Below are 12,910 nucleotides of genomic sequence, written 5' to 3' on the forward strand. Positions count from 1 at the left end.
TTCAGGCACAGCATGGGTCTGTCTTGGAGCCAGCTGGCCTTGACTCTGCCAGAAGCTTCCCGAAGCCACCCCTGTAGACCCCACTACAAAAACCCAGTCACACAAACCCCATACAGCATGATTATTAGCTGCACGTAATGCAGAAGGCAGCAGCAATCTTACATTTTGCAAATCTGTCATTAGTTTTTATCTTTTCCTTGCAGTAACAAAAAGAGCCCTGATTCTGTGAAATATGCCAGACAGCATCCACCACAACCCAGTGCCTTTAGAGAAAGTGCTATCAATTACACATACATTCCAATTGTCACAGCTAAGCAATTTCTTAGACTAAAGGGATTCTGAGTGATTTCATGGTACAAGAAAAGATAGTTAATGTAACACAGAAAACTTACATTGTCACTTGAGGTGTCACATAGCAATTGAAAAGATTTCACTGCCCACTTGAAAAAATAAGAATAATCATGGAAAGGCTTCAGTGAAACAAAAATCTGTATGCCTCAGCATATAAAGGACTGGGGTTTTGTACAGAAAAAATCTCTGGGTCCATATATTCAGGTTTTTTTGCAAACAGAGCCCTAGAAATAGCCGTGCTCGGATTTAAATTGGATTTTGGAGGGTTCTTTTTCCTGTGGCAGACAGTCAGAAATCCTGCTGACTGTCCAATTTACAAGAAACAGATGATGTCATTTTGATAATGCTCCCTTCCAGGTTCACATATCCAAGTGTTCAGACAAATTCAGACTTTCTGTTTTCTGTGAATCATCCAGAAAGGTCAAGATACCAAAGACAGAAAGACAAGAAATAAAAGTACAGTACTTATCAACTCTGCATTTTAACATTAAGCTATGTGAGTGTCTGTGGGTATATTCTGTTATGTTCAGAAAAATACAGCATATATTCTTGATTCCTACAGGTGTGAAAAAATAGGGTTTAAAATCACATCAACAGGAAAATGTTGCAATTGTAGTAAAGCATTTATTTATTTTAAAACATTATTACATTGCTAGAACATTATTTCAAAATAAAAGCCCTAATATATTCATTCAAAACTAGGCTGTTAAGCATATATATTTAAATTCTAATTTTCATACACACAGTGAAAGAAATTTATATTTTACAAGTAGCAATTTTTAATAGACTTATGAAAAATATGTTTAAAAATAACTGCCAAAATCTGTCTCTTTAAATATACAAAATACCCTTGCTGTGCTGAAGATACCTCCCTTAAAAGCCAAAAATACCTAAGTCAATAGCTGAGTCCACATCAAATCCTAGTGAAAACAGCAGTGACATAAAAATGTAAAAGCACTGTACAAAGGAAGTACAGCTTTTTTGTCTCAGTATTGTACAAATCTGGTTTTGTTTTAAAAATGTTTTACAAAAACTCCTATTCTGGAACTTAACATCCTTTCCTATGTGCAGGAAAAAGTAGGCCACTGACACTACCTCTATTTACTAAAATGTCTCCTTCTCAGAATTGCGAATCAAAGAATTCAAAGGGAATTTTACCACTTATTTCAATGAGAGCAGGACCGAAACTTCTCCTCAGCATATCATTTAGTAATCTCTCCTGGTTTTCCACTGGTTTTATAACGCAAAATATTACAAATTCTTAAATACACTAACTGATGAAATCAGAACTCAAGTACTTCAGATTACAAGGCTGGTGTATGGATTAGTTCACTGTAAAACGGAGTGTTCAATTAAAAAACCCAATAGGAAATACCGCTGCATGCTTTTTAATTAAGAACCCTTTCTCTTCTCTTGCTTCCTTTAAAGTCCTTTCTGGCATTTTTTCTGGAATGAGCTTTTTAAGAAGGTGCGGTATCCTGGATCATCCACATATTCATTCTTAAAGCGAGAACTCAATACTCTCTGCCTTTTCTTCTCTCCCAAGATAATATCTGCTCCATAAAATGTGTCTTCAAATCTCATGTCAGAAGCTGTAGACTAAAACCAGACATTAATTACACATACATACAATTTTTATCTTTCCATATTTTGCATGTCCTATTCTGCATTAAATTCTCTATGTCTGTAGTGTTCATTGGAAACATGTAAATAACATCTGTTGTTAGTCTGGATTTTATCCAGGGATCACACAGTCATGATAATTCTAGGTGAATTATCATGAAATTTTCATGAAAGAAAACAGTGACATGGAAGTGATGCAACTGTTGGGCAGGTTTGATCCTAGCAGTGTCATGTAATATTCACCACCTTGTATTATTCAGGAAAGTTTTAAATGCAAGGTACTATGTCATGGATGCCTGAAAAGAAGCCTGGGCACTGCCTAATTTGCAAAGACTCAGGGTCACAGTTTGGTCACCCGTCACCAAATTTACACCAGTTGGGAATCCCCACTAACAAAGCAGTGGAACAACAAACAACAAGCCATTTGGGTAGAATCAGAGGCAAAATATTTTGGACCAACTTACACTGCTGGAGTCATGGAAGAACTCCCAAGATTAAGTAAAACATCATTTAGAATAAACTGGTGTCTTTTACTTCAATAGACAGAAACAGGATCATAGGCCATCTTTAACTTCCACTGTGTTCAGCACAAGGAGGGGAAGGAGCTGTTTGGCATGGCTTGAGGACTGACCTGTATATTTCTAAAATTGAAGGCACTAGTAAAAAATCATGCAGAAGTCTCAATAACTGTTGTGGTGCTTTTTAGTCAGCTGGCCAAATTTAATGATTTAAATCTATAGTTAACTCCTTAATGAAGTTAATATGCAAATAAATAAAAAGACATTGATTTCTAAAAAATAAATTTTAAAAACAATATAATAAACCCCATTGCTATTATTCTTATTATTACCCTGCATTCTAAAGAAAAAAAGTCAAGGTATGCTTTCCAAGTATAATAAAAAGCCCCATTAGATGGTTCTTTTAACATTTTCCAAGACATCTATCTTAACCCTAGTCAGGACACTGAAATATTTGTGAATTTATCCCAAATTCACTTACATGACCTAGAATATTTGACCTAGAATATTTGACCAGTGCACTTTACATCAGAAAAAAATGTCTTAAGACAGGTAAAAACAGTCATCCCCTCCAACAAATGTACAGAAGTACTTCCCCTTTTCAACCTCTATGAGTTACACTCTCTGTGAGGTTCAACACTTTCCCACTAGGCATACATACATAAAAATGTAGCTGGTGGATGTTGTTTGAAACAGCAGGAACCTTAAAAAAAGCAGCAAAGATTTGGTTTTAAACCAAAGACTAGTGAAATGCTGATAAATCCTCCCAGCAACATTAATGAGTTTTGATCAGTTATATGGTTTCTTACAAGAAGTTAATTTTCTTTTTATTAAATTAAGGCTTTTAAAATCACAAAGCTCTGAGAAGCTGGAAAGTTTCTAAAAAACATTATCTGTTATAAGTAAACTGAAAGAACAGAATGTCTGTCAAATTAAATGTTTACTAACTTGGTCATTCCTGATCCGACAGACCAAGCAAACACCATGTCCCTTTTAGGAGAAAAAAATTATGTCTGACAACAGCATTTGCCTGTACTGGAAGAACAACTAACCATCTCACTAGCAAATGGAGAGATGATTGGGCTGATTTAGCCACTCTGAAGAGCACAGGCTTCACAAAACATGAGTCTGTTTAAACCGAAAATCCGAAATAAATCCTAGTACAGTGTTATTGGTCTTTTGAGCATATACACATATTACAAAGTTAACATCGGCAAATACTCACTAAACGTGCTTTTACTCTCTTAGGAAGCTCTTCATCCAGTGTATATATTTCTTCTCTCTTCATTACTATTTGAGAACCATCTTCAAACTCCACCTAATTGAAAAAAAAAAAGAGAATTTGAAAATAAAATAATAATTACCTCTTGCAGGAAGTTCCTGGAAATATTTCCATATGAAAATATATATGTAAGCAAAGAAGACATATACAGACATTTTGCTATCTGTTTTAGCACAAAATTAGGCTGAAACATAAAAAATATTATTTCCTCAGAATTGCAACATATACTTCATTGGAAATAATATCTAAGCAAAAGACTTCAAAATCAGCACTGACACATATATAAGGAAGTAGAAGTTTTTAGATTAGGAATGCTGAACAGTAACAAGACAGGCAACATTAGTTTGCAGGAGTGACATATTAAAATGTCCTTGTGTCATTTTTATTTGTCTCTAATTCTTAACTTGCTTCTGATAAATAAAAAATTAATTTTAACATCCTGTGATTCAAGGTTGAGGAAGATCATGTCAAAAGAAAGTGTGAGTGACAACTAAGGAAATACCAGTTAACAGAATTTTATTGAATCTGATGGAATTTCTTTTAAATGCTCTGTTCAGAAGATGAAAAGCTTTATCATGCTTAGGTTTAGATTTAATCCAATATGAACCCTGTTAGCAGAAAATGAGAAAGGAAATGTAACTAGGTGTGAGGAATGTTAAAATGCTGAGGCTTTGAAGCATTTAAGCTTTTTCAGTAGCTGCTGATTTTTTCCTCTAGTTTAATACTTCATCTAACAGTTGTGAACTTCAGCTATTATCTGTGACTGCAGTTTAGCTCCCACAAAAATGCTAATTTAAATTTTGGTATAAAAATTAGAAGTCCCATTGTACATCCTCAGGTAATTTAATGAGACTATGTGAACGACAGCAGCACACTGGACTAGAAGAATAAGCACCTATATCAAACATAGGAGAATACTGACTTATCAAAAGTATTATTACAGATACAAATGAACAATCATGCATTTGAATTTGTAAATGGACTGTGTTTTTTTCAAATTAAAAGCTTGCTGTAGCTGAGTATGTCAGATTGATATGTGAACAGCTGAAAAATCCATATATCCATTCTCAAAAGCCAGGATACAGACTATGATCTATTAACTTCCTTAAAACCAATTTTTCCACTGCAACTAATAGGGCTGCACAAATCTGGAATGCATTTAAAATGCATAGAGGACACAAATGGATAATAAAATCACAAGAGTCATCCTTACTCCTTTCTGCTCCTGTTACTAACCCCATAAGCCTACTCTGTTAGCAGTATGTCAGAGGAACTTAAAGGTCAATTTGCCTTAAGCTTGTTTAATTAAATGATGGCAATCCAGGGTGCAAGAACAGTCTTTCTGCTATTCCTGCTCCTTCCTGCACAATGCATTTGGTAATATTTTTGCATATTACAGTTGGTAATAATGTTTTTTGCATCCCTGGTGAAAAAACTGGGTAGGAGATTGACATTCCATGTGATAAGAAAATCTCTTCTTAAATGGTCAGTATATTTGTTTTTACTCACAGTGTGCAGTAGGATGCAATTATTCCATACCAGAGAATGCCATGCTTGCAGTATGAACTATGTTGCACATTTAAAATGAAGAGTAAGTGGAAGTTCTTTAGGTATAATCCAGCATATCACACTGGAAATAATTTGCCTACACTTTGACAGTAAACACAAGAGCTTCTCTAAGACTTTCAATAGCATCATGATTCATGCAAAATATAAACCCACAATCCCAAATCACTCCAATTCAATTCAGATTGCAGATCCTACATTTCAAATCATCATTTTATACGGTAAGTTATTTCACTTAGATTCTGCTGCTGTACTGTGTGATGTTACGATCTTCATGAGATTTTTTCTACAAGCACATCATAAATCGAAGGAAAAACTGTCAGAAAGCAATTAATGGAGTGAATGGATAATTTAATAAACTCTAACTCAATTGTGAACCTCAATATCAGAAATCATCAAGAAATCAGCTGTAGATCACATTAATAATTTCACTTGAGCACCTGCTTCATTTGGCAGGTTTAGCTCTGCTTAGGGATTGTATAGGATACTGGCTGACAAATGAAAACTGTATGACACAAATTCTGGTGCATTTTGCCATAGCTCCTACATGCTCAAGTACTGCTGCATTTGTGACAAATGTCTGATGAACGTGATAAAAATTCACAAAATTTTTCAACTAGAACAGATTTGCCTTATGAGATCTAAGAAATCATGCAAAAGACTGGGTAAGAGAATCCCAGAGGTGCAACACAGATCACAACAGATGACAATAAACCTTTGTTTATATGTGAGTCCTGGGAGCTTTTAGATACTGTTTAGAAAGACCAGAGTAAGAACTGGCCTTGAAGTTAATCTTGCACCCTTCCTGTCATAAACTTTTTGCAATCTGTGGCTACAGGCAGCCTCCTCTCTCATCCTGAAGGCGAAATACTTGCTTGTCTCTACAGTTCTATGTATTGCAATATGGGCTCCCTCTAATCTTTAAACTCTGTAATTTCCCACCATTATACAGAGTGTTAGAAGTAATTTAGCTGAGGAACTCTGAATCTTGCTGAGCATCCACATGCTTATCCATTTTCCTTAAACAACACTAATTTCATCATGTTGTTCAAGAGGTCTAAAATAAGACGTTTGTATTGACTACGTCAAATTCCTTCAAATATGAAAGACAACAACATTCATCTAATTTTCCTCACAGTATTCCTCAGAAGACTAGCTGCTCAAAAGATAAACAATTTGAAGATAAATGTTACTACAGAAAAATAATCTTCATACTTTATAAAGAACTTTCAACCTTCTCAACATAATACAGCTGCTAAATATAAGGGACGAGGTAAGATTTAGAGACTAGTTCAAGACTTTAGGCATTTGAGTGCTTGAATTCGATTGCAAGTCATTGGAAAAGTGAGAAGGTCAATGCAACAAGTAATTTGGTTTCCCTGTGCCTTAATTTATCTAGAGATATAACAGTAAATTTGCCATTTTGGTACAGTAATGTGAGGCCCCCTGATGAAAAGAGTTACATAAGTGAAAATTATTACATATATATAAAAGAAATGGATCTAGATTCTCATTCTTTCAGAAGCGCTATTATTATTGTGATTGTTTTATTGCAGTTTCTACCATTCACCTGGGTAATCAAAGCTGCTGACTGATTTTTCTCAAAGGCAAGCTCAAAAAATCCAGTAATTGTTAGTCTGAAATCAGAAGTCAGCTTTTTAGCTTTGCCTTCAGTGTTCAGTTCCCTTTTGCCTTTGCTGAGGATAAAATGCTCCTTAGATTAACTAATGAAAAAATGCCTCAGACAAATGAATGTTACGTTTTTCTTCCTAGTGTCTCCCCTTCCAACCTTTAATGAAATGCCTCAGGTTCATTGCAGGCTCATACAATACTTAATATTATGTCATTAATTGTACAATTAGCTGTGAACTTACAAAATGAAAGCAAACAACCTGCAGAAAATAACAAATGTCATCTTTCAATCTTAATGTTCCACCTGTTTACCTTAGTTCTTAAAGAAAGCAAGTAATTTTCTGGATTTTGTAAGACCAAGTAAAATCTCTCTCCCAAACAGTGCACAGCACTGTTAGAAAGTTAGAAACGTTAGAAAGTTTTACATATTAGTTAAAGTGTGGTAGCAGTTACAATAAGAATTCACGCTCCAGCCTTTCCAGTCTTCCTTTCCAAGTGTGGCTGGCCACTCCAATGCTAGAGCCAAATGAGCAATTTACAATAAAGACATCCTAGCAAGTGCATGGTAATAAACATAGATACTCACCTGATACATGTGAGCTGTATTTGTTCCCAGGTACTTTGCACCATACAGTTTTCCATCAGGCCATTTCACTTGGACAACCTCTCCCTCTGCAGGTGGACCCAGCCTTAGGCAATCTCTGCTCTATTTACAAAGAAGATGGATTCTCAAATCAGTGAGTGAGCCACTGCACTGAAATTACCAGTAAGATGCTTTTACAACTTGGTAATTGGAAAAGATTTATTACCATGCATGTTTCAAGTTTTATAATCCTGCTAACAGCCTAATGCTAATGTTAGCCCTTATGAAAATTAAATACTGACCAGAGAAACACTCTTTACAGTTTGATGCTGCATTGGCAAGACAACATACACATAAATCAGATAGCTATCAGCAACTATGATACACTTTGACCAAAATTAATTTCTAACACACACTGAAAATAAGGATCACTAAAGTGCAATTGCATATGTGCAAATGCTTTCTCTTTTACATATGCAAGTAGTTCATATTTCGTTAACCACAGCACATTTTTTGCTGGATTCTATCTTTGCTGACGGACACATACATGGATCAAATCATAAATGGTGAGAATGCCAGTGAGCTTTTTGCTTAGCTGATGGAGAAACAATAAAAGAATCCAAATGCTTGTGAAAAAAAATTGGGGGAAAATATTTTTTTCTGTAGAATATAAAGCACTTTTGTTCCAATGGTTTGGTCAACTTTTGTGCCTGACTTGTTGAGCATATCAGAGCATCAGTAGCTGCAACATGTTCTTCTCATATGTCTCAGTATGACCTACATGACTCATTTTCAGAGTACGCCAACCACACACTTGTAACAGCAGCTGCTCACATGAGGAAAAAAGAAAAGGACGCAAAAATGATGTGGCACATCTGGGCCCATCAATTCTCTGTTCAAATCCTCACTCCAACAAAGGCATCTCTCCTTCATAGTGACTACATCAAAAGACCTGCAATGTAAATTACTGCTAACTGAGTGGTATTCTCCTGGGTGTGAGAGGACTTAGTGACCACATTACCTGAGCTCATAAATGGCCTACAGTGGGAAGAGAGAAGACAAAGACAAGGACACAGGTATAAGGACTCAGTGACCTGGTACTATCTCAGGTTGCCACAATACTATCACCATTTTCTTAGATTTACATAGAATAACTTAGAAAAATATTTGTATTTTGAGTTCAACAATTCACTTCCAACCGAGGCCAATGATCATCATGACAAAGAACTCAAAATTTGGGAGCAAAAATGCACTCCAGTGATCCTCACTTGGACATTATCTTGATGTAATATCATTCTAGCCAAATCCAACCTTTATAAACTGATTTTAATCACACGTATCTTAATCCATGAGTTTGATTCAACATGGGATAAAAGAAATTAAAAGCTGGATTTTCACATAAACACCTTCCTACATGACAATACTGTCTCTGTCACCCCTCAGGTGTTTTGCAAAGGCTTTAAAATATAGCCTCTGTGTTTGCCCAGCAAAGGTTGCTATGATAACCACAGAAAGATATATCCTTTCAACATCAACACACAGTTGGAGTAGGTGGAATTACTGTATTACCCTTCCTAATACTTTCAGGAGAGGCAGGAGGAAAGGATGGCTGCTGCAGTAGAACAGTTATGACTTTGCAGGGGACAGGGATTACTAAATGCTATCATGGCTCTGACTATAAATTAAATTAGACTGTATTCTTAGTTGTTCTCTTCTTACTGATGACTGTCAAAGTGGTTATTGTCATTATGATGTTTCTTCCGCTATCTATTTATTGCAAAAGTACAAAAAAAGAGTCTTGGCTATATGTCTTGAAATGAACTTTTAAAATGCATCATGGAATGGAATAAATTTCCTGAAAACAAACAATCTAACAACAATGTCAAGCCTAACATTAATTTTCCAAGAACAAAAGCCCAGCATGAATTACTCCCTTTGCAACTTCCACAAGAAAAAATATCTCACAGACTCTAGGATAGCTAATGGAATTGCTCATTTGGAAAATTGAGTCCTCATGCAAATAACCAGACAAATGACAACCTCATTCTTCATGTATCATCACAATGTCTTAGTCTATGGAACAATATTTGGTAAATTGGTACTAGTTTTTATTAATTCCTACCAGAGCTCCTACTTTTTATTTTCATAGGATCATAACCATTTGAGATTCTCTTTTTACTACACAAATAATTTTTACAATTTTCTTGGGAATGATAAGACCCATTTCTTAGATTGACAAAATGGCAAAAATGCAACCTCACTTTTTTCTCATATAACAAGAAGTCAGACAGCATATGGTTGGTATAACAATCCTTCAACATCCCCATACCAGCTGTAAATAAGATACAGCGTGGGCTCCATCTACATTCAGCTTATAAACCATGCACATTTCCCATAAAATTACATAATATATTTCCATCTTTATAGAAATGGACAAATCATGTACTGAAAATACAATTCACTTATATGTCCAGTTTCACATTCCCGCTGTTGCAGAGCTCAGAGCTCCAACTCCAACCATGACTAGCTGTCCCTAAAGATGAATACTTCAAGGCCTCCCTGGACCATTAATCCAAGCATTCAACAAGTCTCACAGTGAAAGAGTATTTTCTTAAGTGAAGAAAAATCCTGTGTTGAGGAATTTCCTGTATTTCAGTTGGTACCTGATGTCTTTCTTCCTGTCATTCTGCATCACCCAGAAGTGTGTGGCTTTATCCTTTTTACTTCCCACATCACATGTTGACATATTTGGATGAGATCCTTCTGAGTCTACTTCTCTCCTGAACAGTCCCAGCTCTGTCAGTTTCCTCATATCACAGATGCTACAGTTCCTCCATCACTTTCATATCCTTTTACCATATTTGTTCCTCTATGTCCACACCCTTCTTATACAGGTAAGACCATAATTAGACACATTACTGCAGATATGGTCTCCACAGTGTTAGGTTTACAGCTATTCAAAGAGACACTTCAAGTGCATAACCTGTAAGTAATAATAATAATTCTGAATGTTTTCTTGTTTATTAAAGGTAGTACTTTCTGAGTTTAGAAACATTTATTTTGGAATTCATTATATACACTAAACTAAAATAGTATGCAATCTATTTGCAATAGATTTTGGAAATCCATTTTGAAATACTTGGGTTCTCTTCTATGCTGTCCTGAAGGAATTCATATGCAGAGCATTGCAGATAAAGAAGACATTTCTTCTATTTTTCTTCTGACATTCTGTTGTTTTTACCAGAGAGGTTGGTTTGATTTATTAAGGCCAGACACAGAATTTGCAAGTAACAAATCCAACTGCAGTGGCAGATGATGGTTCACACAGTCTAGGAACTGTGGAGTCACACTAAGAAAATATCAGGAAGATTGCACCTGAAGCATGCACTGGAATCCAGGAACTTGAAATGTTGCGATCATGACACTTGAAGAAAATATCTTCAAATACATTCAAATGCTTTCCCCTAAATTAAGGCAAAGAGGTATAGATATTCTGGTCTAAGATGAACTTACTAACTATTGAGACTATTTTCCTAAGCCATTAAAAACTGATGTACCTTGGATGCCAAAAATTTCATTTCAACAATGTTTCCCTGATTATTTTGTTATTAAATCAGCTATCTCAAACTCAATATTTTTTTATTAATTGTAAGACTATAAGACCTTTTGACTTCTTTTAGATTTCATCCAAAGGAGCCAACTGAAAACAAGTATCTACCCTCTGAACCTCTATATGGGCTTGCAGGATCAGTGTTCCTTCCACTGTAAGCCAAGCACAGGTTTGACTCCACCTGATGAACTTGAAAAGGTACCAGTCTATGAGCCCTGGTGATATGCAGCCTAGAGTCCAGAGGGAACTGGCTGGTGCTTTTCCCAAGCCACTCTATCATATTTGAAAATTCAGAGTAGTCAGACAAAGTTCTTGGTGACTGTAAAAGGAAATATCTTTTCTATTTTTTAAATGAGAAGAAAGTAGAGTCAGGAAAATACAGACCTTTGAGCTTCACCTCTGTGCATGAGACGATCAAGGAGCAGATTTTCCTGGAAGCCATATTAAGGCACATGCAAGACAAGGAGGTGATCCAAGACAGCCAGCATGGCTTCACTAAGGGTAAATCATGCCTGATTGATCTAGAGGCCTTCTGTGATGGTGTCCTGGTTCTGGAAAGGACAGGGTTAATTTTTGCAGTAGCCAGGAAGGGCCATGGATGGGGCCTGGAGGTTATTCTATATAGCCTCATGTCATTGCTGGGCGCAGGGGAAGTGACTCTCTTCTGTGGAGAAGGAGTTCCTTCCAGTCAGTGTGGCACAGGAAGCTGTCTGGTACTGTCTACTGCTGGGGAGAGCACTGGTCATTGTATCTCAAAAAACTTGTTTAAAAATAAGAAATGTGGCCAATATGGCATCTTTTAGGGGAGGTATAAACCCAACAGTAGGCAAATATTTAAAACTGCTGCAGAAAACAATAATAATCTCATAGAAAACCACCAACACACGTCTATTCAAATCCAGGGGTCCATCATATCACCTGGCTCTTGTTAATGGTTTGGATGACAGGTGATTTCACCCTAACTCAGGAGAGCATACATGAGGTGTGATGATGAAGATCCCCAACTTGATCCTGCAATTGATAACTTAGATTAGTGTGCTTGCTTTCAAAGCTGCTCTTTGCCTCCCCTCATACATAAACATTCTGTAAAATGTCTCCTATCAGAATGAATAATATCAATATTCAATTAGATCAGATCAGAGTGGGAGATCAGTAAACTCAGTTCTGATATCTGTGCTCTTACAGTGAGCTTACTAGGGGAGAAAAGAATAAAACATTACAAGGTAAAAAACATTTGCAATCCATAAGTAGGAAGTCTGAAGACCTTTCTCTAAAGCTAATGACTATTCCTGAGACATTTTCCTGAACATGGCTCTAAAAATTCATATATATAAAACAACCCCAATACAGTAAAGATTAAGATTTCTTTCCTATGCATGAAAAGAGAAGGCCAACAACTTGGAAAATGTATGGCATACACTATTAAATGTGAGTATTTTCTGCAAGTGGCTCCCTCTTGAAAGTTACTCATATTGACCACTAACTCATCTGAATAAGCATAAATTTTTTTATTACTGTGTTAACGCAATTTCCTTTTTAATGGGGCAGAGGAAGCCACAGAGGCTGCTTCTGACAAAGAAGCCCATCAGAACTTCTACTACGTCCAGCAGAGCCAATCTCTAAAGGCTGTGACGATTGACACATTGGCTGGCCCAATTAGAGAAGTTAGCAAAACCTCTGTGATGATAAGAAGGAAAGAAGGCACTCAATTCCTCTTTCTCCCTCTCCTTGGAGGGGTGGGGGAG

At 36.2% G+C, this 12,910-nt stretch overlaps 1 protein-coding gene across 1 annotated transcript in view; it reads right to left on the bottom strand.

The window, feature by feature from the left end:
- Nucleotides 1–596: 596 nt before the first annotated feature.
- KDM4C (lysine demethylase 4C) overlaps nucleotides 597–12,910 on the bottom strand; it is a 252,376-nt gene continuing 240,062 nt past the window's right edge. The window contains exons 20-22 of the mRNA XM_058043746.1: nucleotides 7,559–7,678; nucleotides 3,718–3,810; nucleotides 597–1,950 (exon numbers count right to left, since the gene is read on the bottom strand). Of these exons, the coding sequence (XP_057899729.1) occupies nucleotides 1,774–1,950; nucleotides 3,718–3,810; nucleotides 7,559–7,678 (390 nt within the window). The 3' untranslated portion in view covers nucleotides 597–1,773. The remainder of the gene's footprint in view (nucleotides 1,951–3,717; nucleotides 3,811–7,558; nucleotides 7,679–12,910) is intronic.

This window comes from Melospiza georgiana, chromosome Z (assembly GCF_028018845.1).
Source record: "Melospiza georgiana isolate bMelGeo1 chromosome Z, bMelGeo1.pri, whole genome shotgun sequence".
Classification (NCBI taxonomy): domain Eukaryota; kingdom Metazoa; phylum Chordata; class Aves; order Passeriformes; family Passerellidae; genus Melospiza; species Melospiza georgiana.